At 43.4% G+C, this 25,257-nt stretch overlaps 1 protein-coding gene across 1 annotated transcript; it reads right to left on the reverse strand.

Moving 5' to 3' along the window:
• Positions 1 to 3,017: 3,017 nt before the first annotated feature.
• On the reverse strand, positions 3,018 to 24,974 carry NOP14 (NOP14 nucleolar protein). Its single transcript, XM_087724873.1, has 18 exons — positions 24,779 to 24,974; positions 24,544 to 24,678; positions 23,202 to 23,343; positions 22,468 to 22,604; positions 21,216 to 21,353; positions 19,839 to 19,961; positions 18,069 to 18,200; positions 16,860 to 17,076; positions 15,373 to 15,503; positions 14,284 to 14,369; positions 13,166 to 13,301; positions 12,115 to 12,216; positions 10,621 to 10,774; positions 8,786 to 8,945; positions 7,245 to 7,395; positions 6,091 to 6,206; positions 4,801 to 4,956; positions 3,018 to 3,259 (listed from the first exon to the last, which is right to left on the reverse strand). The coding sequence occupies exons 1-18, from the start codon at positions 24,920 to 24,922 to the stop codon at positions 3,166 to 3,168; spliced, it is 2,454 nt and encodes an 817-aa protein (XP_087580999.1). The 5' UTR covers positions 24,923 to 24,974; the 3' UTR covers positions 3,018 to 3,165.
• Positions 24,975 to 25,257: the final 283 nt, after the last annotated feature.

Below are 25,257 nucleotides of genomic sequence, written 5' to 3' on the forward strand. Positions count from 1 at the left end.
CTGCATCGACAGAATCCCGGATCCCGCTTCAAACGGATCCACAGGATCCTGGATCAACGGAGTCCCGGACCCAGCTTCACCCGGATCAACAGAATCCCTGAGGCATTTTAACCCGGATCAACGGAATCCAGCGGGATCCTGGATCAACAGGATCCTGGATCCAGTTTCACCTGCATGGACAGAATTCCAGATCCAACTTTACCTGGGTCAACGGAATCCAGTGGGATCCTGGATCAACGGGATCCTGGATCCAGTTTCACCTGCATCAACAGAATCCCAGATCCCGCTTCAAACAGATCCACAGGATCCTGGATCAACAGAATCCCAGACCCATTTTAACCTGGGTCAACGGAATCCAGCGAGATCCTGGATCAACAGGAACCTGGATCCACTTTCACCTGCATCAACAGAATCCCTGACTCATTTTAACCTGGATCAACGGAATCCAGCGAGATCCTGGATCCAGTTTCACCTGGATCAACAGAATTCCAGGCCCAGCTTCACCTGGATTAATGGAATCCCAGATTCATCTGAATCCACAGAATCCAGCTGGATCCTGGACCAATGGGATCTTGGACCCAGCTTCCCTTGGATGAGGGGAAGGGCAGGGTGGGGGCTGAACCCAGGGCCTCCTGTGGGATGAGTCTCCAGCTGACTGATAGGTGTCGTCCTCCACCTACACCCAGGATTCGAGCCCAACGTTTCTGTGGTGAAGTCAGATCCGCCCCCCCACTTTGCGACCTTTCTTGCCCCCCGTTGTTAAGTGAATCCCCACAGATGTTCGGTTAGTCACACTCCGGCTTCCCCCTTGACTTTGCTTGGCGAAAGGACATCAACGCCCCCCCCCTTCCAGGACGCCAAGGTCATAAAGAGGAACCAGCTGGCGAGCGTCCGGATTGTGACCTCCCAAGGCACATTTCCATGCCGTCGTAATTCGGAACGGTCACTAAACAAACTGTTGCAAGTGGAGGACTACCTGAAGTAGGAAAATTTATACAGCTTGCGGCAACTCTAGGCAGCTGATTAAAAACACCATGTCAAACACACACACACAGAGTGATAACACTCAAACCAGCCATTTAAGGGGCTCCGTCCCCCTCTGGGTCCCCCAGGCCCTCTGGCAAAACCACATCTTCAGGGCCCTGCAGAAGAGTGTCAGAGTGGGCACCGGTCTAATTCCAGAGGGAGGGAGCCACCACGGAAAAGGCCCTTCTTCCGGTACCCGCTAGATGAATCTCCTTAGGGGACGGGACCCCCCAACACTCCTTGCCTCCCTGCTCAAGTGGGTCAGGGTGGAGGGGATGTGACGGTCCCGAGCCATGAAGGGCTTTAAAGGTGACCGGATCCACGACTCCCGAGGGAGTGAAAATTGGGAAATCATGGCTGCTTCGATGCCATTGGCTTCTGCTGCGGCTACGCCGACCTTTGTTTTGAACTTTCTTTTTTAAAATTAGCTAAACGTTAAAAACATTGGACATAGCGCGACATTTCCAGCTTGAACGTTTCCATATAGTGACTGGATCTTACATTTTATATCCATTACCCAGGTGTGTGTGGTCAGTCAGATTACCTGTTGTCATATAACTCCTTGTGTAGGTGTGGCGGTCACCCATGGCCCAGTGCATAACAGGGCATGCGCAGCCATGCTGAACCACACAGGAAATAACAAGTCCCAAAAGATAAAAACATCCTGACCAGGATATGACCATATATAGACAGAACTTCCCTGAGCAGTAGATTAGCAATTGTAGTTTGACAGGCTGTCTTAAATCACATGCTGATTGCTCCTCCTGCCTTTGTCCTATCTCAATAAAAGGGGCTCCCAGACCCCAATCTGGGTCGCCTCATCCCGAGAAAGCTCGTGTCTGTGTCTTTTCTCAACATTGGCCCCATGGGCGAACCACGGGTACTTCAATTACCTGTCCATTGAGCCTTTCTTTTATAGAATTACTAACCATACAAATACATATCCAATTCCTGCCTATCACACATTCTTGATACTCTATTTTCCAATTCTCAATTTATGTTTTTTTTTCCCACTCCTTTCTAACCAACGGTAACATTTGTCCCAGATTTCCTGATATTCCATCTCCCTCTTGTCCTTGAGCTCTGGAGTCAGCCTGCCCATCTCTACGCACGTCAGTATCTTATTTATTATTTCTCGTTCCGAGGGAGTCTCTTTATTTTTCCATTTTTTGTGGGAAAACCAGTCTTGCCACCGTTAAAATATGCAGCGTTAAACATAGTCCACCTTTGCCATCTCTAGTAGAAATAAATCTGGCCTCAACTCCATCCTTTGCTTTAGCATCTCTTCAAATACTTTTATCTGGGGCCAAAAAAAAGCCCTGGCTTCTGTGCACTCCCGCCACATATGGTAGAAGGTCCCTAGGCCTGTTTTCAATTTTCTGTGACAATTTCCCAGGCAGTCTTGCAATCCCGTTCTCTCCCCTATCCAGTAGTAGCCACTTACCTGCCTCCTGGGAAAGGGGGAGAATGGGAGAAAGTAGGAAATGTCAAGAGGAAAGGAGGGGAGATCATTTTCTGATGCTCCCTGCCAGTCCCCCCCCCGTCCCCCCCCCGAAGAAACCCAATTGGAAAGCTGGCAGGAATTTGGAATCCTGTAATCTGGTTCGGCACAGCCCGACCAGAGTCTCTCTCTCTCTCTAGCATCACCGCTTCAGTAGCATTGCCCTTGTTCTCCGTGGGATCCTTGCCACCAGATCCCTGGATCTGGTGCTCACCGGCCCTCCCTCCAGGTGTAAAATACTGCCCCCTCCTGAGTAAGCTCAGCCTTTCCAGCCTTGTATCCCACGCGCGAGTTGCGTCTCATTGCTCCCTTCCTGAATTCCCCTTCCTGCATTAAGCCGGGTGCCAGTCCACGGGACGAGTGGCCCTCGGTGCCTCGAAGCTGGGGCAGCCTCTGGCCATGTGCAGAGTGGCCTTTTGAGTCTTATCACTAGGGGGTTTTCCGTTCGGCAGGCAAACGTATCAAATATATTATACAATTTTATTTAGAAACCAGAATATATATTTTTTTAAATCCAGGAAAAAAAAAACACCCCTTGTACTCCCTTATTGAAAACGATCAAAACGTTCCAGGAAATTCTAATCGTTTAAATATCCTCGGTTGTCTTCTGAGGTTATTTATTTATCTGGGAATATATTTTAACGCTTTTTCCTCTTGAGGGCTTTCCAATCACCTTCCTGCTGAGCAAGACTTTGGAAGAGCTGCTTCACCTTCCTCTTTCTTTCAGAATCCCTGAAAAAGCAGAAAAACGAAATAAAATTAAAAAATGAAAGTGCGATCCTGCCCTGAAGGCAAATATTCAAAGAAAAATCATTTTAGGGCTGTGTTATTCTTTTAGCATCTCATGACTATCACTTTGTGGTTTTGTCTTATGATTTGTGTTAAATTGCTTTTATTTGGTATCTTGTGACTATTACGGAGTGTTTTACCTTATGATTTGTGGTGATTGGATTATGATTTATCACTTGCTGTTTTTATGTAAACCGAGAAGCATAGGCACTGGAGACAAATTCCTTGTGTGTCCAATCACACTTTACACAATAGAATTCAATCCAATTCAATTTCTGAATTCTATTCTCTAATTTAATCTAATTCTTCTGCTCTGTTCTACTATTTTACTCCATTCTCTAATTTAATCTAATCGTTCTGTTATTCTATGCTATTCTCTAATTTATTCTAATTCTTCTGTTCTTTTATTCTATTCTCTAATTTAATCTAATCATTCCGTTATTCTATTCTATTCTCTAATTTAATCTAATTCTTCTGCTCTGTTCTACTATTTTACTCCATTCTCTAATTTAATCTAATCGTTCTGTTATTCTATGCTATTCTCTAATTTATTCTAATTCTTCTGTTCTTTTATTCTATTCTCTAATTTAATCTAATCATTCCGTTATTCTATTCTATTCTAATTTAATCTAATTCTTCTGCTCTGTTCTACTATTTTACTCCATTCTCTAATTTAATCTAATCGTTCTGTTATTCTATTCTATTCTCTAATTTATTCTAATTCTTCTGTTCTTTTATTCTATTCTCTAATTTAATCTAATCATTCCGTTATTCTAGTCTATTCTAATTTAATCTAATTCTTCTGCTCTGTTCTACTATTTTACTCCATTCTCTAATTTAATCTAATCGTTCTGTTATTCTATTCTCTAATTTATTCTAATTCTGTTCTTTTATTCTATTCTCTAATTTAATCTAATCATTCCGTTATTCTATTCTATTCTCCCATTTAATCTAATTCTTCTGTTCTTTTATTCTATTCTCTAATTTAACCTAATTGTTCCGTTATTCTATTCTATTTGTTAATTTAATCTAATTCTTTTTTTCTGTTATTCTGTTCTATTCTCTAATTTAATCATTCTGTTACTCTATTTGCTAATTTAATCTAATTGTTCTGTTCTGTTACTCTATTCTATTCTCTAATTTAATCCAATTCTTCTGTTCTATTCTATTCTATTCTATTCTATTCTCTAATTTAATCCAATTCTTCTGTTCTATTTTATTCTACTATTCTATTCTCTAATTTAATCTACTTCTTCTGTTCTGTTGTTCTATTCCCTAATTTAATCTAATTGTTCTGTTCTGCTATTCTATTCCATTTTCCTATTCCTATTCTACACTCCGCTCCTCCGTTCCGTCCCATTCCACTCGAACCTCTTATCTCTGAGATGACAACGCCTCCCCCACATCCCCTCTAAGCAGGGACCATTTCCCGACCATTGGCATTTTCCTCCGTTTTCCTCGCGCAACCCAAACCCTCCCGCTACCTTTCCATGACTTCTGTAAGCTGCATCTTTGCCAGGAACTGGTTGTCTCTGCGGATCTCGCGCACGGCCCCTTTGAATTCGCGCTTGTGCTTGTGAACGAGGCGCTGCCGTTCCTGCTCTTGCTTACTGCTCCCTTGCTTCCGTCCGAATTCCAGCCTGAAACAAGAAAAGATTCCAAATTCATTCCCAATTTCCGCTGTGTAGTAATTTCCTCGAAGTGAACATCTGATTCAATTATGTTGTCCGGGGTAGCAAAGCACCTAAGAGATGGAACCTCTCCAAAATATCTAAGCTTTCGTTACTTTTCACTTCTGAAAGTTGGGCTACTTTAAGTAAACTACATCAGTGTTTCTCAACCTTGGCAACTTGAAGATGTCTGGACTTCAAGTCCCAGAATTCCCCAGCCAGCGAATGCTGGCTGGGGAATTCTGGGAGTTGAAGTCCAGACATCTTCAAGTTGCCAAGGTTGAGAAACACTGAACTACAGTAAATTAGAGAAGCCTCTGGATTTTTTTTTTAAAAAAATGAAATTAGCAATAGCAATAGCAGTTAGACTTATATGCCGCTTCCTAGGGCTTCCAGCCCTCTCTAAGCGGTTTACAGAGTCAGCATATCGCCCCCAACAACAATCCGGGTCCTCATTTCACCCACCTCGGAAGGTTGGAAGGCTGAGTCAACCTTGAGCCGGTGAGATTAGAACAGCCGAACTGCAGAACTGCAGTCAGCTGAAGTAGCCTGCAGTGCTGCATTTAACCACTGCGCCACCTCGGCTACAGTACAGTACAATTGACTACAGTATTCAATGGAGGGGGGTATGGTGGCCTAGAGGCAGAGCTCTCATCTCACAATCAGCAGGCCGTGAGTTCGAGCCTTGGTAGAAGCAGATATTTCTCTCTCTGGGCACACCGAGAATGTTATTTGCTGGAAAAAATGCTCCGCTCTGGCAACAGGAAAGGCATCCGGCCATTAAAACACTCCGCTAGCTCCATTCATTTGCCCAAACTCTTACACCGCAAGGGATTGTGGGGTCGTTAAAAGAGGATGACCGCGACTACGGTATTCAACACGTGACTCTGATGGCTCGAATAAACTGTCAGCAGCGGCCAGAGAGACAATGGGTTACCACCAAATCGTTTCTCCCTCGCATACTCTGGATTTCAGCCGCCCCATGCAAAGAATTCTCGGCCCAACTGGGCTTTTAAAATGTAAATATTAAACGTTACCCGTGATTGTTTATTTCCGTTTGAGGCAGGACTGGCGGTAGGTAGGGGTCCGTTTTGAGATACTCACACCTTCACTATTTTTGGAGTGTACAGCTTCAAAGGAACCGGCTTCCTCTTGTCGCAGAGCAACGGGCTATACGGCCTGGGGACATCCAGCTTCTCCTGGACGCTCTGATGCAATTCCTTAAAAGTCCCGAGAGATTTAAAATGAAAAGCAGGAATGGAAAGATAGAATAGAATGAACAATTAACGTAGAAGAGAATAAAGAATGGAATGTGAATAGAATAGAATATGGATAGGATAGAATTAGAAAGAATAGTATAGAATAGAATAGAATAGAATAGAATATGTAAAGAATAGAATAGAACAAAGAATGGAATATGAATAGAATAGAATATGGATAAGATAGAACAGAATAGGATAGAATTGGAAAGCATAGAATAGAATATGTAAAGAATAGAATAGAATAAATGGAATGTGAATAGAATATGGAAAGGATAGAATAGGTTAGAATTAGAAAGAATAGTATAGAATAGAATAGAATAGAATATGTAAAGAATAGAATAGAACAAAGAATGGAATATGAATAGAATATAGATAGGATAGAATAGAATATGGAAAGAATAGAACAGAATAAAGAATTGAATGTGAATAGAATAGAATATGGATAGGATAGAATTAGAAATAAAAATAGAATAGAATATGGAAAGAATAGAATAGAGAATGGAATGTGAATAGAATAGAATATGGATAGGATAGAATAGGATAGAATTGGAAAGCATAGAATAGAATATGTAAAGAATAGAATAGAACAGAACAGAATAGAGAATGAAATGTGAATAGAATAGATAATGGATAGGATAGAATAGAATAGACTGGAAAGAATAGAATAGAATAGACTAAAGAATGGAATGTGAATAGAATAGAATATGGAAAGAATAGAAGAGAATAGAGTAGAATAGAATAAAATAGCATAGCATAGCATAGAATATGGAAAGAATAGAATGAAAGAATTCTGAATAGAATAGAGGTGTCCCGTCCCCCCCACATTTTACGACCTTTCGGGCCACATTGCTTCACAAGTCACTCTTTCCACTCCGGACTCTAAATGAACTGTTGTAAGCCAAGGACTACCTGTGCTCCTTGTTTCTGGTGGCTACCCTCACTGTTGAGGGTAGACAGGAGTTCTCGGCTGTTTCTCGGGACACCCTCCCCACTTACTTGAAGCTGTGCGGGATACTTGGCTGTCTGCAGGACGAGGGAGGAGAGCAGCAACCGGAGGGGCCCCACAATTTCACGGAAGGATGGAAGCTCCCCGTAAAGGACGGCGCATCGTTTCACCAGAGCCAGAGCCAGAGCCACGCATGACAATCTGCAAAAGACAAGAAGCGGGCAGAGCCGTCGTTGGCCTAGTGGGTAGAAAGCAGTACTGAAGGTTGACTCTGCCGACTGCCGGGAGTTCGATCCCGACTGGCTCAAGGTGGACTCAGCTGTCCGTCCTTCCTAGTGTATGTGACAATCAAGAAATATAGCCTATCGATCTATTAGATTCAATAAGTCCCATGGATAATAGAAGACCCCAGAGGAAAAGAGATAATGAACCAAAGTTTTCAGCTAGGATGATTTCAACATTTACCAGAAATATTTGTAACCCTGCTGAGACATTGCTAACTGTAAAATATGTTGCTGGTTTTTATTTTATTTTTTGCACTTGTATGGATTCGTTTAAAACAGGAAGAATGAAACTGTTGGAAATGAGGAATTGAAAGTAATGTACAAAGGTATTCACGGAAAGTGACAGTTAATGAGGTTGTGAAGCATGTATGTGGTTAGAAGAACGGTATAAAATGATTAGCTGGGGAAGAAATTTTGGCCATAATATAAAGTTAGAAAAATGGGATAAATTATGGGAAAGAAATTGTACATTTACAATGGCAGTAGCTTTCAAAGAAAATCTCTATAAAATGTTTACAAATACAAATACAATAACAGAGTTGGAAGGGACCTTGGAGGTCTTCTAGTCCAACCCCCTGCCTAGGCAGGAAACCCTATACCGTTTCAGACAAATGGCTATCCAGCATCTTCGTAAAGACTTCCATTTGCCCTCAGCGAGATTGGCCAGAATGTACCCAATCCCCCAAATGTTGGAGACGTAGCCACAAGTCTGGAACATTCTACCATATGTGGTGGACATGCCCCATCACAAGGAAATGCTGGTGCAAAATTCGGAAATGGTTGGAAGAAATTACGGAGCAAAAAATAGAACTGAAACCAGAAGCGTTCTTATTAGGACTATTAGACCAAAAAATGGATAAACAATATCAATACATAACATTACACATACTCACTGCAGCTAAGATTGCTTTCGCACAAAACTGGAAAAAAAAATCAATACACCCGCGGACGAAACAATAATTAGAAAATACTTCGAATGTGCAGAGATGGACAAAATGACTATAGAAATAAAAGAAAGAGAAGAATCGGATTTCTATAAAATGTGGAATAGAATTTATAAGCGGCTAGAAAACAGAAGCCAAAACAGAAAAGAGGGAATGTAAATATAATGGTGATATAAATAATTAATGTTATTATAAGTGTTAGCACAACTGTTGTTATATTGTAGGACAAGGTTAAAGGAATAGGAAGGCAATACAGAATGGAGAATTATAAAGGCTAAACAGGAAAGCCAATACAGAAGGCTATATAATTACTTATATATAATATTTCCTATTATTTTCTTACGGCAGCTTGATACAACATACCTCAGATTATCCGCTTCCATTTTGCTTTTTCCTTTGGATCTACTTAAAATGTGGAGCGGGATGTTTTCTTTTCGCCACGTTCCTCTCCCTGATTTCTCACCGACCACGAGCAAGTTGGAATGTTTTCCCAGCGAGACAAAAGGAGGCAGCAAAGAATAACCTTGAAGGAAAAACAGACACAAATGTTAAGTTGTCCTCCCAGGATACTCGTATGAACGTGTTCGTTATTTTTAAAACCTATATAAATGTGTCAAATATTCTCCTGTACTTATAAGCCTAAAAAGTCAATGAAAAGTTCACAAGAAAGAAACAATGAGTGAAATATTTTCATATTACAGTATTTTTCGGAGTATAAGATGCACCTTTTCCCACCCAAAAAGAGGGCGAAAATTTGGGTGCGTCTTATACACCGAATGTAGCCCCCCACCAGAGGCCAAAAACGTGAGGCGTTGAGTCAGCGATGGTCTACGGCAATCCCTGTAGCCTGGAACAGGTGATTGGGGGTATTCAGGCAGTCCGATCCACCCACCAATCAGCTGTGCTGAATCAGGCTGCAATAAGTGCTGAAGCTGACCTGGCTGGTCACAGTTTACAGCAGCAATCACATTCAGAAAGCACAGTAACTGATTCAGCAGGATTCAAAATAATCATAATAATATACAATGCATTACCAAAAGCAGGTTTTCCAAGGTAGCAGTAAATACAAGCAAAACACAAGCAGTTTCACTTTCAGTTCTGGGCTAAGCCAGGCTCCTTCCTGTCTCCTTGTTGCTCACACAGCAAATACTGTTTCAGAGTCCAAATAGCGATCATTGGCTGGCTTAATTGCTCTGCCTATTCATTGGCTGACCTTGTTCCCATGTGTACCACCTGAATACCACGGATACTGGTAGGGCAGAATTTTTCTTATTTTCCTCCCCAAAAACTAAGGTGCATCTTATACTTGGGAGGATCTTATACTCCCAAAAATACAGTAAGTATTTCATACTTTGGAATAATTCTTACAACCATTATTTAGCTATGTTTATGAAATGCATGTTATTTTATAGACTGCCTGTTAAAATTATTCTATCCAGACACCCACACCCCGTCTTCTTTTAATGACTCCCCCTTAATCCCTTGTGGGGTGGAGTCTGGGCAACTGAATGGAGCTGAATGTTTACTGGCCAGATGCCCTTCCCTGTTGCCAATACAGAGTTTCGTTCAGCAGATATATTCACATTGTGCCCGGAGAGAGGAATATCTGCCTCTACCTAGGATTGAACTCACAGCCTGTGAGGTGAGAGATCCACCTCTAGGCCACCGTACCACTCACGTACGTAAGTACATATATATAAATTATATAATAAAAAAGTCAATGCAAGTAAACCTCAATTCAAAGTTATAACATTGGTGAAAAAAGTGACTTGTCATTGTTTTTTTATGACCATGGCAGCATACACATGATCAAAATTCAGCAACTGGCTCGTTTTTATGACGGCAGCAATGTTCCCCTTTGTGACCTTCTCGCAAGCAAAGTCAATGGGGGGGGGAGAGCCAGAATCACTTAACGACCGTGTTACGAACTTAACAACCCCGGGTGAATCACTCAACAAAAGCGGCCAGAAAATTCGTGAAAATGAGACAAAACTCACTCACCGTGTTTCTCACTTGGCCACATAAATCCTGGGCTCAATTGTGGCCATTCCAGTCAAGGACCACATCTTAATGTGGTCTTTAAGAGGGGCCTTTCCAGAGCCCTGCCGGTGGTTATGGCAGTGGTGCCGCCGCCAGGAAAGGGTTAAAGGGGGGAGGGAGAAGAGCAAGAGGGATGCCAGAGGACACCATAATCCTACCTTGAGCTTCTTTGTTGGGTATGGCCAGGTGAAGGACTCCCAGGAGAAAATTGACCAATTCTGGGACAAATCTTTGAGACAGGGATGTGTAGTCCAGGAAGAGACAGCAGACAAACAGTCCTTTCACAACATCTTGTTCCGTCCTTACGGCGCACTAGAAAAACAGCCATTAAGGGACGTGTAAACTCCAAGAGGTTGAACTGCACCAGAATTCCTGACGGCTACTCAGCCCAGGGCGCCCGGTGTAGTGTTCTGACCGAGGCTTCCCCAGCAGCACGAAGCCGAGTCCTCGTCCCCATAAACCCCTTTTATTGAACTGACAGTGAATTCCTCTCCACCAAAATCTCCCCCCGTCTTTCAAGAGAGCTCACCATGACCGACCTTGATCAGGCTTGGAGAGCGGCCAGGCCGAGATCTTTCAGACGCCGCAATACTTGGCAAGAAGGCAGGAATGAACTAATGGTCTCCTGCAAACTCCACTTCCCTTTCGCTCCTCTTTTATTCCCTCTGGGAGGGGCCATTCACCGTCCACCTGCGGCCTTCCTCCCAAGTCGACCCTTTGTTCCTTAGCTGTTCCCTTCGTCTGGCAGCTCTGTGCATACTGGGAACAGGCTCCAGCTGTTCTTCTGCCTCACTGATGTCTGACTCAGAAGGCAGCTGATAACTGGCATACGGCTCTGGCCTCCTCTCTGCCTCCAACACAGAGCCCTCCTCAGAGCCTTCCCCAGATTCCAGGACTGGCCCATCTTCCTCCCCACTGTCTGAATTTACTGCAAGCTCCACTGGTCATTGGTGGGCCCAACAGGTTAGATTTGACTCCCCCAGTTGCAAGACCCCCCACTACAGAGGTTTCTATCCTGATTTATGGAGTGGAGAGCTGATGGGCAGCTGACTGCAACCCCCCCCCCCTTACCCCCTACCTCTGTAGCATAGGCTTTGAGGCCAGGTGTGACCACACTGGAGGCAGGTGAAGGAGACAAGGAAGGTCAGCTGGGGGAGGTATACGTAAATATGTGCCCAATGCCAACGGCTGAATTTTGACCACACGGCCAGATCTCTTAAGGTCCTGGGTTTTTATTTCTTCGCTGGTAATGATTTCTAAATTGTGTTGCTAGCTGCCTCCAAAATTGTATTTGTGGAATTGGCAGCTCCAACACATTCATTCCATTAGTCAATAAATATATAGGGAAATGGGAGGATTAGATGAGGAACCCAAAAGGTATCTGAGGCTTTAAATCAGTGTTTCTCAACCTTGGCCACTTGAAGATGTCTGGACTTCAACTCCCAGAATTCCCCAGCCAGCATTCGCTGGCTGGGGAATTCTGGGAGTTGAAGTCCAGTCATCTTCAAGTGGCCAAGGTTGAGAAACACTGCTTTAAATCAAATGAAATCCTTGTTAGGGTTTGCCAAATAAAAATATGAATGAAATGTTATTTCATTTTCATCTTTAAGCGGATGTTTTTGGTTCAGGGAAAATGGTGAAAAAGAACCTACCTTCGTAAGTAGCTGGCTCATGTAAATCAGTGACGGTGTCACCACCGGATGCCAGAAATCCGAAGTTGGAAAAAGAAGGGTAATAATTTTCAGATACAGGAGCTGAAAAATATAAAGTACCAATATTAATGCAATTCCTCCTGTCTTTAAAATAAACTTAGGATGTACTTTTGTGGCCTCTTTTGCCCTGGAAGAGCACAGATCAATGCTGTGCAAGTAGTCCTCAACTTAACGACTGTCAGGAATATAATTCTAACACTTGGGTTGGCAATATATAAATCATTTTAACAATGTTGTACTTGTTTCTTTAAAGCATACTGTAAAATGTGATTCCTCAATCGGCCATAAGAGGGAGCCAGAACGACTGTTAGTTCTCTCTCTGTTTCGTTAGATGCTGGGCTGATCTGATCTGAGTGTTTTGGAAGCTGGCTATTAGAAAGTGCCGTGAGCTATTGTAAAGTCATCTGTGTATCAAGTTTGGTTGAAATTGCTTGAGGCGTTCCAGAGTCATGCTGGAACATACATACATACACACAGCCATTTATAGATAGATAGATGATAGATAGATATAGAGAGAAGAAGAAGAAGAAGAAGAAGAAGAAGAAGAAGAAGAAGAAGAAGAAGAAGAAGAAGAAGAAGATAGATAGAGATAGAGAGAAGAAGAAGAAGATGATAGATAGATAGAGATAGAGAGAAGAAGAAGATAGATAGATAGATAGAGAGATAGAGAGAAGAAGAAGAAGACGATAGATAGATAGATAGATAGATATAGAGAGAAGAAGAAGAAGATAGATAGAGAGAGAGAGAGAAGAAGAAGACGATTGATAGATAGATAGATAGAGATAGAGAGAAGAAGAAGATAGATAGATAGATAGATAGATAGAGATAGAGAGAAGAAGAAGAAGACGATAGATAGATAGGTAGATAGATAGGTAGGTAGGTAGGTAGGTAGGTAGGTAGGTAGGTAGATAGATAGATAGATAGATAGATAGATAGATAGATAGATAGATAGATAGATAGAGATAAAGAGGAAGATAGAAGATAGATATACCATGTCCAACTCCGGGAATGTTAGCAGACCGTTTCTTTCTGCGACCTCTTCCATGCTGTGTGTGGCCTCTTGAAGGAGAAGCTTCATCTGATTGCCGGCGGCTTTAGGAAACATCTGGCAAAGGTCGAAGAGGACTCTGAAGATGGAGATGATAAAAGTCAGGGTCAGGTTGCGTTTATTTTTAACGGCAGCATCTTCCGCTGCGACTGATCTGGCGTCAAGATGCAGCTGCTGACTCCAGAAAGGGATATTCGCCCAGCACCAAATTGATCGGTTTTTAAATCAAGATACTAAGAATAAGCTCTGGATAAATTCAGATGTTGGAAATTGCTTCTCAGTAAAATCAGTCCAGGGGGCTCCTGCATTGACCATCCTGACCATCCAACCGGTCAGTCCTAGAGGAGATCAACCCTGGCTGCTCTTTAGAAGGCCAGATCCTGAAGAGGGAACTCAAAAGACTTTGGCCACCTGATGACAAGGAAGAAGGACTCCCTGGAGAAGAGCCTCATGCTGGGAACGATGGAGGGCGAAAGAAGAAGAAGGGGACGGCAGAGAATGAGGTGGATGGATGGAGTCACCGAAACAGTCGGTGTGAGCTTCAATGGACACCAGAGGATGGGAGAGGACAGGAAGGCCTGGAGGAACGTGGTCCAGGGGGGTTGCGATGGGTCGTGATGACTTCGCAACTAACAACAACAAAATATTTCACCTAAGAATCCTTATCAGTGTCAACAAGACTGGGATCTGGGACTCTCAGAAAGACTGGAGAGAGAAAAATTTCCCTTAAAGATCAGAGGGGGAAGAGAAATATCGGAGTAAGTATTCACATCTTAACACGGAAGAATCTCAAGGTGACTATATAAAGATAAAACTAAGCGTTTTTCTTTTGGGTTTAATGGATTTAAAAACAAAACAAAACAGGGAGTGGGACTGTTGTCTGGGCCGGGCTGGAAGAATTCTGAAATGAGCAACACAACCACAACCTCAAGCAGCCCAGCTGCAGCCCTTGGAAGGTGCAGATTGAAAGGAACAAGTTCCATCTGGGTTGCAGAATGTTTTGCATTCCGCTTGGCTCAATCCAGCAGCTAAAATCCCTGTGGATTATGCGCCATACTCACACAACCAGCTGGTCAATGGTTTTCAGCTTTGGGGACTCCTCACGAGCCAACTCTCCGACGTACTCCACAAGGAACCCGAATAGTTTCTGCGGAATATAATTTTTAATATTATTGATAAATGAAGTCCCCAATCGCGGTGCTTGTTTCAACACCAAACGCCCTCCCGCTCTTTTTAAGCCGTGGTGGCGCAGTGGTGAGAGTGCAGTACTGCAGGCTACTTCTGCTGACTACCAGCAGTTTGGCAGTTCAAGTCCCACCAGGCTCAAGGTTGACTCAACCTTCCGAGGTGGGTAAAATGAGGACCCAGATTGTTGGGGGCAAGAGGCTGACTCTGTAAACCGCTTAGGGAGGGGCTGTAAAAGCACTGTGAAGCAGGATATAAGTCTAAGTGCTATTGTTATTTTTCTCCCTCTCTCCCCAGTAATTAGAATGCAGTACTGCAGGTTAACCTGCCCTTTGCCAGCAGTTCGAATCCCACCAGGCTCAGCAACCATCCTCCTGAGCAATAGCAATAGCAGTTAGACTTATGTACCGCTTCATAGGGCTTTCAGCCCTCTCTAAGCTGTTTACAGAGTCAGCATATCGCCCCCAACAATCCAGGTCCTCATTTTACCCACCTCGGAAGGATGGAAGGCTGAGTCAACCTTGAGCCGGTGAGATTTGAACAGCCGAACTGCAGTCAGCTGAAGTAGCCTGCAGTGCTGCACTCTAACCACTGCGCCACCTCGGCTAAGTAAAATGAGGACCCAGATTGTTGGGGGCAAGAGGCTGACTCTTTTAAACACTTACAGAGGGCTGTAAAGCAGTATATAAATCTAAGTGCTATTGCTAGTTAGTCCTTCTTTCCTTCCATGGTGGCGCAGAGGTTAGAATACAGCACTGCAAGTTAACCCTGCCCACAGCTAGGAAGTTCGATCTTGACCGGCTCAAGGTTGGCTCAGCCTTCCGTCCTTCCGAGGTGGGTCAAACGAGGACCCAGATTGAGGGGGAAAATATGCTGACTCTGTAAACCGCTTAGAGAAGGCTGTAAAAGCGCTGTGAAGCGGTATATAAGGGCTATTGCTATTATGCGTGATGGCAAAAACTCACTTCTAACTTGGCTTTGTTCCCGACAGCGAGACTGGGATGGTTCGTCTTCCGAATTCTCTGTACGATGTCCATTTGTTCTTCTGTGGTTCTTCCCAACAACAGAGACTGAAGCTGCTCATACGATTCAGGCGCTATTCAAACGATGAAAAAAATATTGGGGGTAATTGGAGAAGTTATTTCAGAAAGCAGTTTAAAATGGCCAAGTTAAAACATGGAACCAGCACTCAGTTGAATACTATGAGAAACACCAGTAAAGCATCTCCGTTTCCATCACTTCATGGGAGACAAACCATTACACTTTGTATAGTTAGGTGAATGAACATTATCTACTCCACTCCAAACTTTTAAAGACTCTTGAACTTCAATTCCCAGAATGCCTCCTTCCCAGGTCGGTAAAATGAGGAGCCAGATTGTTGGGGGCAAGAGGCTTGACTTTGTAAACCGCTTAAGAGTGGCTGTAAAGCACTGTGAAGTGGTGTATAAGTCTGAGTGCTATTGCTAGTCCGTCTGTCCATCCGTCCGTCCTTCCTTCCGTCCCTCCCTCTGGTTAGAGTGCAGTATTGTAAGCTAACTCTGCCCACTGCTAGCAGTTCAATTCTGTCTGGCTCAAGGTTGACTCAGCCATCCATCCTTCCTTCCGAGGTTGGTCAAATGAGGACCCAGATTGTTGGGGGCAAGAGAGGCTGACTCTGTAAACCGCTTAGAGAGGGCTGTAAAGCACTGTGAAGCGGTATATAAGTTGTAAGTGCTATTGCTAGTCGTTCCTTCCGTGGTGGCGCAGTGGTTGGAAGGCAGTATTGCAGGGTGACTCTGTCAACTGCTAACAGTTCGACAGTGACCAGTTCAAGGTCGACTCAGCCTTCCATCCTTCCAAGCTGGGTAAACGAGGACCCAGATTGTTGGGGGACCCTCTAAACGGCTTAGAGGGGGCTGTCAATCACTGTGAAGTGAGATATAAATGTAAATGCGATTGCTATTTATATTTATATATATTTAAAAGATTCTGCACCTGCTGAGACTGCCCAGCCTAACCAATTTTGTGGTAGAATAGAAATAGAAAAAGCAAACAATACTGAACAGTATTCAAACTTGCGGGGAAACTGCAGTGGTTAGAGTGCAGCACTGCAGGCTACTTCAGCTGACTGCAGTTCTGCAGTTCAAATCTCACCAGCTCAGGGTTGACTCAGCCTTCCATCCTTCCAAGGTGGGTAAAATGAGGACCCGAATTGTTGGGGCAATATGCTGACTCTGTAAACCGCTTAGAGAGGGCTATAAAGCTCTGTGAAGCGGTATATAAGTCTAACTGCTATTGCTATTGCTATCTGTTGGCCTTCTGTAGGGTCTGCTGTTCCTATCCCAGTTTTAAGGTTGTGATTTCACAATTTGCTTTGCATTATTTGCAGAGTTGTCAGGGACCTGACATTCCCTGAGCCTTCTGATCAGGGCAGTAAAAACAACAACAAAAAATACTTGTTTGTTTTTCTTACCAGCAAACAAATACGGCAACTCCAGCTGAGCAGCCTCTTTATCTCTAACGGCTTTTGGTTCCTTAATTTTCTTTTGGCTTTTCGAAAACCTCTTCCCCGGGACCGTCTCCTCGCCAGCGTCGCCTTCGGAGAGGTCATTAACGCTTTCGGCATCAGATTCTTCTTCGCTTTCTTGATTGTCACTGTCCTCCTTTCCCTCTTCATCGTCCTTGTCGTTCTACGAAGCAACAAAGATTGATTAGCAATAGCAATAGCAGTTAGACTTATATACCGCTTCATAGGGCTTTCAGCCCTCTCTAAGCCGTTTACAGAGTCAGCATATCGCCCCAACAATCCGGGTCCTCTTTTTACCCACCTCGGAAGGATGGAAGGCTGAGTCAACCCTGAGCCGGTGAGATTTGAACCGCTGAACTGCAGATAGCAGTCAGCTGAAGTGGCCTGCAGTACTGCACTCTAACCACTGCGCCACCTCGGCATTAAAATAGAACAACACTCAGCTCAATACAGTTGTCCAGACTCCACCCCGCAAGGAATTATGGGGTTGTTAAAAAAAAAAGAGGATAGTGGGAAGAGACTAGGAAAAACCCTGGGGAAAACTAGAACAAATTAAATTAGAAGTGAGAAAAAGGATTTTGAAGAAAAGATACAATAATTATAACAAGAAGAAGCAGCTGCTAGGAGAATGAGGGGGGGGGGGAAGAAAATTAATGAGTGGAATCTTTGAGAGACCAAGAGAAAATGGTTAGAGGAGGAGTAAGGGAGAGAAGGGACGTATTAGTAGATTAAAGGGAATTGTATTAAGATTGTAAATGATATGTAGTTAATTAAGATGTAAGGAAATTATAGCAGCATTGTTAATTCTGGATAATTCATCACGTTAAATATTCTGTTAAAACTGAATTTGAGAATGTATGTTGCTTATAGTAAAACAGATGAAATATGAAATGATAATTTGGTTTAACTCTGAAGGGGCAGTTAGTGATATTGTTTTATGTACCAAGAAGAAAATAAGTTTGAGAGGAAAAATATGAAGAGAGAATAAGAGGGCCGAAATTGGAAACAGAACTACGATGTAAAATGGATTATGTAGATGAGAGGATGTAAAAGAAAAAGACCCGGACAACGCTTTGCTCATAAAATATGTCAAAATTTGTAGTAAAAAATAAAAACTTAAAAAAGAGGAGGATGGTAAAAGGATGAAAGGCTTACACTGTACGATAGCAAAGGTCGATCATCTTTGGTTAGAAGAAACCCGTCTACCAAATCGTCAGCCGAGAGGTGCGTCAGTTTCGTGCGGCTCTCCTTCTGCTCCTCTCCTTTCATCCGACGTAAGCGGTCAGCCTGCATGGGGAGGAGATCCCAGGAAATCCGGTCAGCCCTCCTAAGTGCCCCGCGCTCCCCGGACCGAGCCACCAGGAAAACTCCTCAGGTGTTGGCCCATCTGAACAATCCCTTGAAAACCTAAATGCTACAAATGCTCTTTTTAGGTACACAACTGAAAAACATTGTTCCAAACAGTCTTAAAGATTCATCTCATCCTGGACACTTTTTTTTGAACTATTACCATCTGGCAGACGGTACAGGGCAATAAAAAGAAGAACAAATGAGCTGAAAAAAACAGCTTCTATCCCAGGGCAGTAACTATATTGAATTCTATGTGCAATATTGATGCAACGTCAGTTTTCAATTTCACATTGTTCCAAATGGTCTTGAAGATTCATCTCATCCTGGACACTTTTTTTTGAACTATTACCATCTGGCAGCCGGTACAGGGCAATAAAAACAAGGACAAATGGGCTGATAAAAAACAGCTTCTATCCCAGGGCAGTAACTATATTGAATTCTAGGTGCAATATTGATGCAACGTCAGTTTTCAATTTCACATATAGCATGTGAAGGAGGTGTGCTTGTCTTTTTATTTTTATAGTTATAATGTACACTGAAGATGGCATTTAATTTCATTGTACGAGGTGCAAGGACAATAAACTAAACCTCTTGATTCCCAACGTGAATGTCGACCAAATACACTACAACACCGTGAGGAATTTAACTGTAGCCTAATCCAGCTAAGAAAAACAATAGTATTTCCCCCCCGCCCCTAATTTTTCATTCCCCCTGCATGCTTTTTAGCCACTTCAAATCCCAGAACGTTTGGGTTTCATTTCTGTTACCTGAGTTCCATATGAATACATTAAATCAAATCTAATCAAATTTGATTGAGTTAGCAGATCTAAATGGGAGGATGGATGGATCCAGAACGGGGGCTGAAATCCGAGGCACCCCATTCTGTAAGGTAAAGGGGTCAATCAGAGTAACTCAGGGGTCGGCAACCTTAAACACTCAAAGAGCCATTTGGACCCGTTTCCCACCCAAAAGAAAACACCGGGAGCCACAAAAACCTCCCCATGCCTGACTATTTCCTGAGCGGCCACAGAACGAGGATAAGTAGTTGAATTAAACAATCTCTTTTTCTTCTGAAACGTTTCTTTTCTTGTATTTATCCATGGTTGGCCTACTGGGGGGGGGGGGGGGTTGAAAAGCTCAATAAATCGCGTGCTGGCGAGTGTCGCATATTGGCAGTTGTGACGCATATTGTGAGCGACAGGGAGCCGCAGCAGAGGGATGAAAGAGCCACATGCGGCTCCAGAGCAGTGAGTTGCTGACCCCTGAAGTAACAAGGCCCGGAGAAGAGGCAGTTTTCAAGACTTCTTGGAAGCCAGGCAACATGGCTCTTTTGCCTGCAAGTAACACAAGACTGCTAAAGGGAGCTGTGGTTGTAGAACAAGTTTTAACTGCTCTCAGCCTGCCCAGACTAGCAAACAATAATTAATGAGTACCCTGGGTTTTTTTTCTTCCTTTGATAGACAGGACAATCCTGCATTAGAAGTGCAGAGCTAATGCTACACAGACAAAATTAAGCATAAATACAGTTGTTGAAAGAACCTCAAGGTTAAGAACAACCACAAGTATATATTATACCTCCAATTGCTGGAGTTTCTCTTGCTCTTCTTTTGCCAGCTCTTCTTCCGTTTTCATCCTATCTGAGGGTTGCGTCTTCATTTCAAAGCCGAGCTCTCTGACCAGCACATCGTATTCATCTGGCTGCAAAATTCAACAAACGCACAATCATTGCGGCTCCCGCGATGGCGGTGTGTCAAACAGAACGAGCTTTGGTGAGCAGAAAATCAAAATAAATGCTGCAATCCATTCACTCGAAACCTTTTATTCCACGGTAAACACAGTAAGTGTTTGATTCTAGCAATGCATTTAGTATTCCCCCCCCCCTTACATCACTTTAGATATCACATATCTTTTTTTTGTAATCCAGTCCAAAACTGGATGAAGTATTCCAGGTGTGCCTTACTAAGGACTTATAAAGCGGTACTAATACTTCACGTGGTTTTGATTCTATGCCTCTGTTTATACAACTGAGGATTGTGTACAATAACTCTCAAAGTTACTACTTTTGAGCCGACAAAAAGAAACATTTCTTTTACCCCGTTTTCCTGAAAATAAGACCTCCCCAGATAATAAGCCCTCCCCCGAAAATATGGCAACACAGCAGCAGCCATGAGGTGACCACGCTCGCAGTCTCCTGCACCTTGAAAATAGTAAGACCTCCTCGAAAATAAGGCCATGTGCTTATCTTGGGGGTCGAGAGAAAATAAGACCCTGTCTTATTTTTGGGGAAACACGGCAGTGTCATTATAGTCGACAAAGAGAAACATCTCCCTTGATATTCCCCAAAGAATTAAGAAACAGAGAGCAGAGCACAACAAGATATCATTACCTCGATTAGAAACGACCCATGTATATAATTTGACATAAATGTAACAATTATACTAAGAACAAAAGATTTGTTTTATAAAACAGAACAACTTCTAAGAGTCTTTACACAGTTCCTTGTCGCTGAAGACGGCGGAGAAATGAAATCTTTCAGGTTTCTTAAAAATGCCCCAATTAATTCATGAGCCTCCAGCCAAGTTTCAAAAGAAATCCAGTCATTTATGAGAAGCACCATTTCGGCAATGCCTCTTTGCAGTCAGATCTGACCTCATTTAAATTATGGCTGAACTTTGCCCCCGTTTCTTTCCTCCCCTCAGCCTGTGTCGTAAATCACATTCTCCAACGAGGTGCACGCCTCAGAAGCCTGCTGCAGTAATCTGAGATCCGACTCTAGCTTTAAGGTATGCGTGGAATGTGCTCCCCCCGCTTTCCTCACCATGGCAACTTGATAACAGACATGCAAAGGCTTTATTAGTTGACATCCGTTTTTCCAGGACAGTTAGCCAAAAGCTCACTTATTCGCAAATAGCTTTGTTCCTAAAATAGGGGGACATAGATAAACAAGCTCACCTTGGGTTTTTCTTGAACTTGACTCTGTGTCTCTGACTTGGACGTCCTGGGCAACAAGAGTGCCTGAATCTCTCTCCAATCGTTGTTAAGCTTTTCTGTAAGTTCCAGAGTATTTTCCCGCTGAGCCTGTCGCTCTTTCTTTAAAAAAGAAAAGGGGGTAAGGATAATCATATTATTGCTGTACAATAGGTGCCTAATCTGAATGCAATCTGTATTCAAACAAGAAGTAAAAGTAGAGAATTCAAAAGGAAAGGAAACAATTACAAATATGCATGCAAATAAATTATTGTATTTTTCGGAGTATAAGACACACTTCCCTCCCCAAAAGAGGGTGAAAATTTGGGTGCGTCTTATATACTGAATATAGTTCCGCTTAGCCACTGGCCCCCACCCTTTGGCCTCTGCCTCTGATTTTTTTCCCTTGTGCTGATCAGGCTAAACTGAACCTGAAACTTGCCTTTTGCTGCAAGGAGGCAAATTGCTGGGAGGCAGATTTTTTCCCCCTTTTGTTTTCCTCCCCAAAAGCTAGGTGCGTCTTATACTTTGGAGTGTCTTATACTCCAAAAAATACAGTACATCTATAATATTTCACCCCAAAAGCCTGCTAGAAATCGACGCACCCTAAGAAACCAATTCAAGATTTAGGGGTAACGGTAGGTAAAGATGGAATTTACATCCATTTCTTTTGTTCCACCAAAACATACACCTTAGAAAATACCACAAGCAAACAGCACGATTCAGTTTCTCCTGACAGATTAAGGGAGAGTGAATTTCTAAGGCCTTAGTTGAGCAATGCATTCTGTAAAATTAAATAAAAAACCCAGTTCCATTTGGTAAGCCCATTGCTTACTCCACCACAGTACTCAAGTTGAGGTGATATGACAATACAATCATTGTACTTCAGCCTTCATTTTATCTCCCCCCCATTTATATTATCCTTTTTATTAGTTTATAGTATAAAATAACAAAAATACAAATAGGAAAAATAGAGAAAAAGGAAATGTAGAAAAGGGAAAAAGAAAAAAAAAGGCACTCACTTCTGACTCCCTTTGATGAAGCAGAATAAGAGAGTTACATCAAACCTCAAATTTTTACTTTGACATTAAGGTCTTCCTTGACAGTGATGGACATACATGTCAAAGCACCTACTGCGCTTTAATAATTCCACGCAGGGGAATTAAACCTTTCAGTTTTATAGAAGAATAATGTACCGATTGCAACTTCAGAGCATTTCAAGTTTAGGATAGTTCACCTTTTCCAATTTGGATTTTGCTATCAGCTCTTCAACAAGTTCCTTGCGTGACTTGGGATTCTGACCTTCTTCGTTCTGCTGTTCTGTGGGTTTTTTCTTCGAAAGAAGTCCTCCAAAATGAGAAGCGGTTAATTCCTCTGGAAATGCAAGATTTTGAATTGACTAGGACGTAAATAAATCCTGAGAACTCAGCATACTAAATATACCTAATGTTGCTTTAACAACGCTAATAATTTACCAGAATAAAATTGAAGGAGAGCACAAGGGAGAGAACTGGAAAGATAGAGATATTGATTACTGAAAGTTTTGAAAGTACTGTGTTTCCCTGAAAATAAGACCAGATCTTATATTATTATTTTTTGCTTCAAAAGATGCATTAGGTCTTGTTTTCTAGTTAAGTCTTATTTTGGGGAAAATACGGTACTAATTGCATCGGTCTGGCTGAAGTTCTTAAATGGGGCTTATTTTGGGGGTAGGTCTTATATTATGAACAGCCTGAAAAATCATGCTAGGGTTTATTTTCCAGTTGAGTCTCATTTTCGGGGAAACAGGGTATCAATTTATAAATTAAGCAGAATTTGAATAGGTTGCATACCATATGTTATTCATTTGTAACTACTGCTATAGGCACTTCAACATTTCATTTACAATAAACAAGTGTTGTTAAAGGTCTTATTAAATCACAGTTGCATGTTATAATATAAAGGATATACATCCAATCATTTTTTTCCCACCTGATAACATTCCTTTTTCTTCGGTATCGCTGTCACTCTCCACAATGTCATTAAGTTTCTCGATGTCTGCTAGAGAATGGCCATAGTGAGTTAAGTCTTCTTCTTCATTGAGATTATATACATTTTTCTTTTCAAATGTTTTCTGAAATAACAACGAAACGTATGAATCACTTGAAGTATCAGTTCCATTTTTATAAAGCCTTAGTGTCAGGCATGCATCCTTCAATATCCCAGAAAGAAAAACTTCAACTCCATTTGAATAAAGTACTTTTACTAGACATTAATTGAAAGCAGCAAAAAGGAAAGCAAGATCTGAGCCACCAGTATGCGCAGAAGATGGTGAGAAGAAGACTACTCCAGTACAATATAATTCCCTTCCCCAATATCATGCTCCCACCCTCCCCATTTCTATGACAGCCGATAGTAAGAAAGTGTAGCAGAGGCAAAGACCACATCTGGAATGCTGCATCAAGGTTTGGTCTTCACATTACAAAAAGGATGTTGAGATGTTGGAAAAAGTGCAGAGAAGAGCTACTGAGATGATTAAAGGCCTGGAGACTCAAACATATGAAGAATGTTTGCAGGAAATGGGTAGTTTGATAAAAAGAAGGACCAGGACATGATTTATTTATTTATTGGTCTTGTATGCCGCCCACTCCCGAAGGACTCCGGGCGGCTTACAATAAACAGAGGAAGGGGATAAATAGACAGACAGACAGACAAACAGTTTAAAATACACAACATTCATAGTTACAGTGGGGCTGGCTATTTCAACAGCCCCCCCAGCCTGCCGGAGCAGCCAAATCTTAGTGGCTTTGCGGAAGGCCGGGAGAGTAGTAAGGGTCCGGATCTCCATGGGGAGCTCATTCCAGAGGGCCGGAGCTGCAACAGAGAAGGCTCTTCCCCAGGGAGTCGCCAGCCTGCATTGGCTGGCAGATGGAATCCGGAGGAGGCCTAGTCTGAGCGATCTGATCGGTCTATGGGAGGTAATTGGCAGGAGGCGGCAGTATTCCAGTATTTGAGAGGCTGCCACAAAGAAGAGGGAGTCAAGCTATTCTCCAAAGCACCTGAAGGCAGGACAAGAAACAATGGAAACTAATCAAGGAGAGAAGCAACCTAGAACTAAGGAGAAACTTCCTAACAGTGAAGACAATTAACCAATGGGAAAGCTTGCCACCAGAAGTTGTGAGCGCTTCGACACTAGAGGCTTTTAAGAAAAGACTGACCATCCATTTGACTGAAATGACACAGGGTCTCCTGCTTGAGAAGGGGGCTAGACTAGAAGACCTCCCAGATCCCTTCCAGCTGATTCAATGGCTCCTCCTGGGCTCCCCCTTATTACCTGCCGCTCCAAGGCGAACCTCCGCTCGGCCTTCTCCTCGGCGCTCATCCCGCCATCGTACTCGCCGAAGCGCCGGTCCCTGAAGACGCCGGTCTTCTCCCGCTGCTGGAACTCCTTCTGCAGGCTCCGCTGCCGCTGAGTCGGTCGAGAGAGAGAGAGAGAGAGAGAGAGACAAGATGAGGCGAGCCGCTCCAGGCAGACCACGACCGCCCCCCGCATCCCTTCCTCCGCTTACCTTCGCGTGGGCCCGGGAGCGCGCCACGCCCGGCAGCCCCACCGCGTGCCTAACCCGCCGGCCCAAGACGGGGAACTTCTCCCGGTTGACCTTCACCTCGAAGGGGTTCTTCGAGCAAGCCGCAGCCGGCGCCCGCCGCGCCATGTTGCTCCGTCGCGCTGGGTCGGCGCCTCGCGATGACGTCTACGGAGTCTACGACGGCGCCTCGTGATGATGTCTACCGGAGACGATTATGGCGCCCCTGTGACGGCATCACCAGAGATTGCGATGGCGCCTCGTTATGACATTAGAAGAGGGGGAGACTGCGATGGTTCCCCCGTGATGACGTCAAAAACGACTGCGATGGCGCCCCTTGATGATGGCGCCGGAGTCCGCGATGGCGCCCCGTGATGACGTCTCAGGCGTCGAAACCCTAGAGAGGGAGAGGAGCCCCGCTTTTAAAGGCGGGGCTGCGGGGCGGAGTTCGCGGTTGCAACGGT

Source organism: Thamnophis sirtalis, unplaced genomic scaffold (assembly GCF_051295495.1).
Source record: "Thamnophis sirtalis isolate CommonGarterSnake01/CBP01778 unplaced genomic scaffold, rThaSir2_p1.2 scaffold_10, whole genome shotgun sequence".
Classification (NCBI taxonomy): Eukaryota; Metazoa; Chordata; class Lepidosauria; order Squamata; family Natricidae; genus Thamnophis; species Thamnophis sirtalis.

Coding starts and splice junctions, on each gene's coding strand:
- NOP14 (XM_087724873.1), bottom strand. CDS start 24,922: ATGGCGCGGCGGGCGCCGGCTGCGGCTTGCTCGAAGAACCCCTTCGAG. Junction 13,302..14,283: donor ACCATTGACCAGCTGGTTGT/GTGAGTATGGCG, acceptor CTCCATCTTCAG/AGTCCTCTTCGACCTTTGCC. Junction 3,260..4,800: donor CTTACAGAAGTCATGGAAAG/GTAGCGGGAGGG, acceptor CTGCTTTTTCAG/GGATTCTGAAAGAAAGAGGA.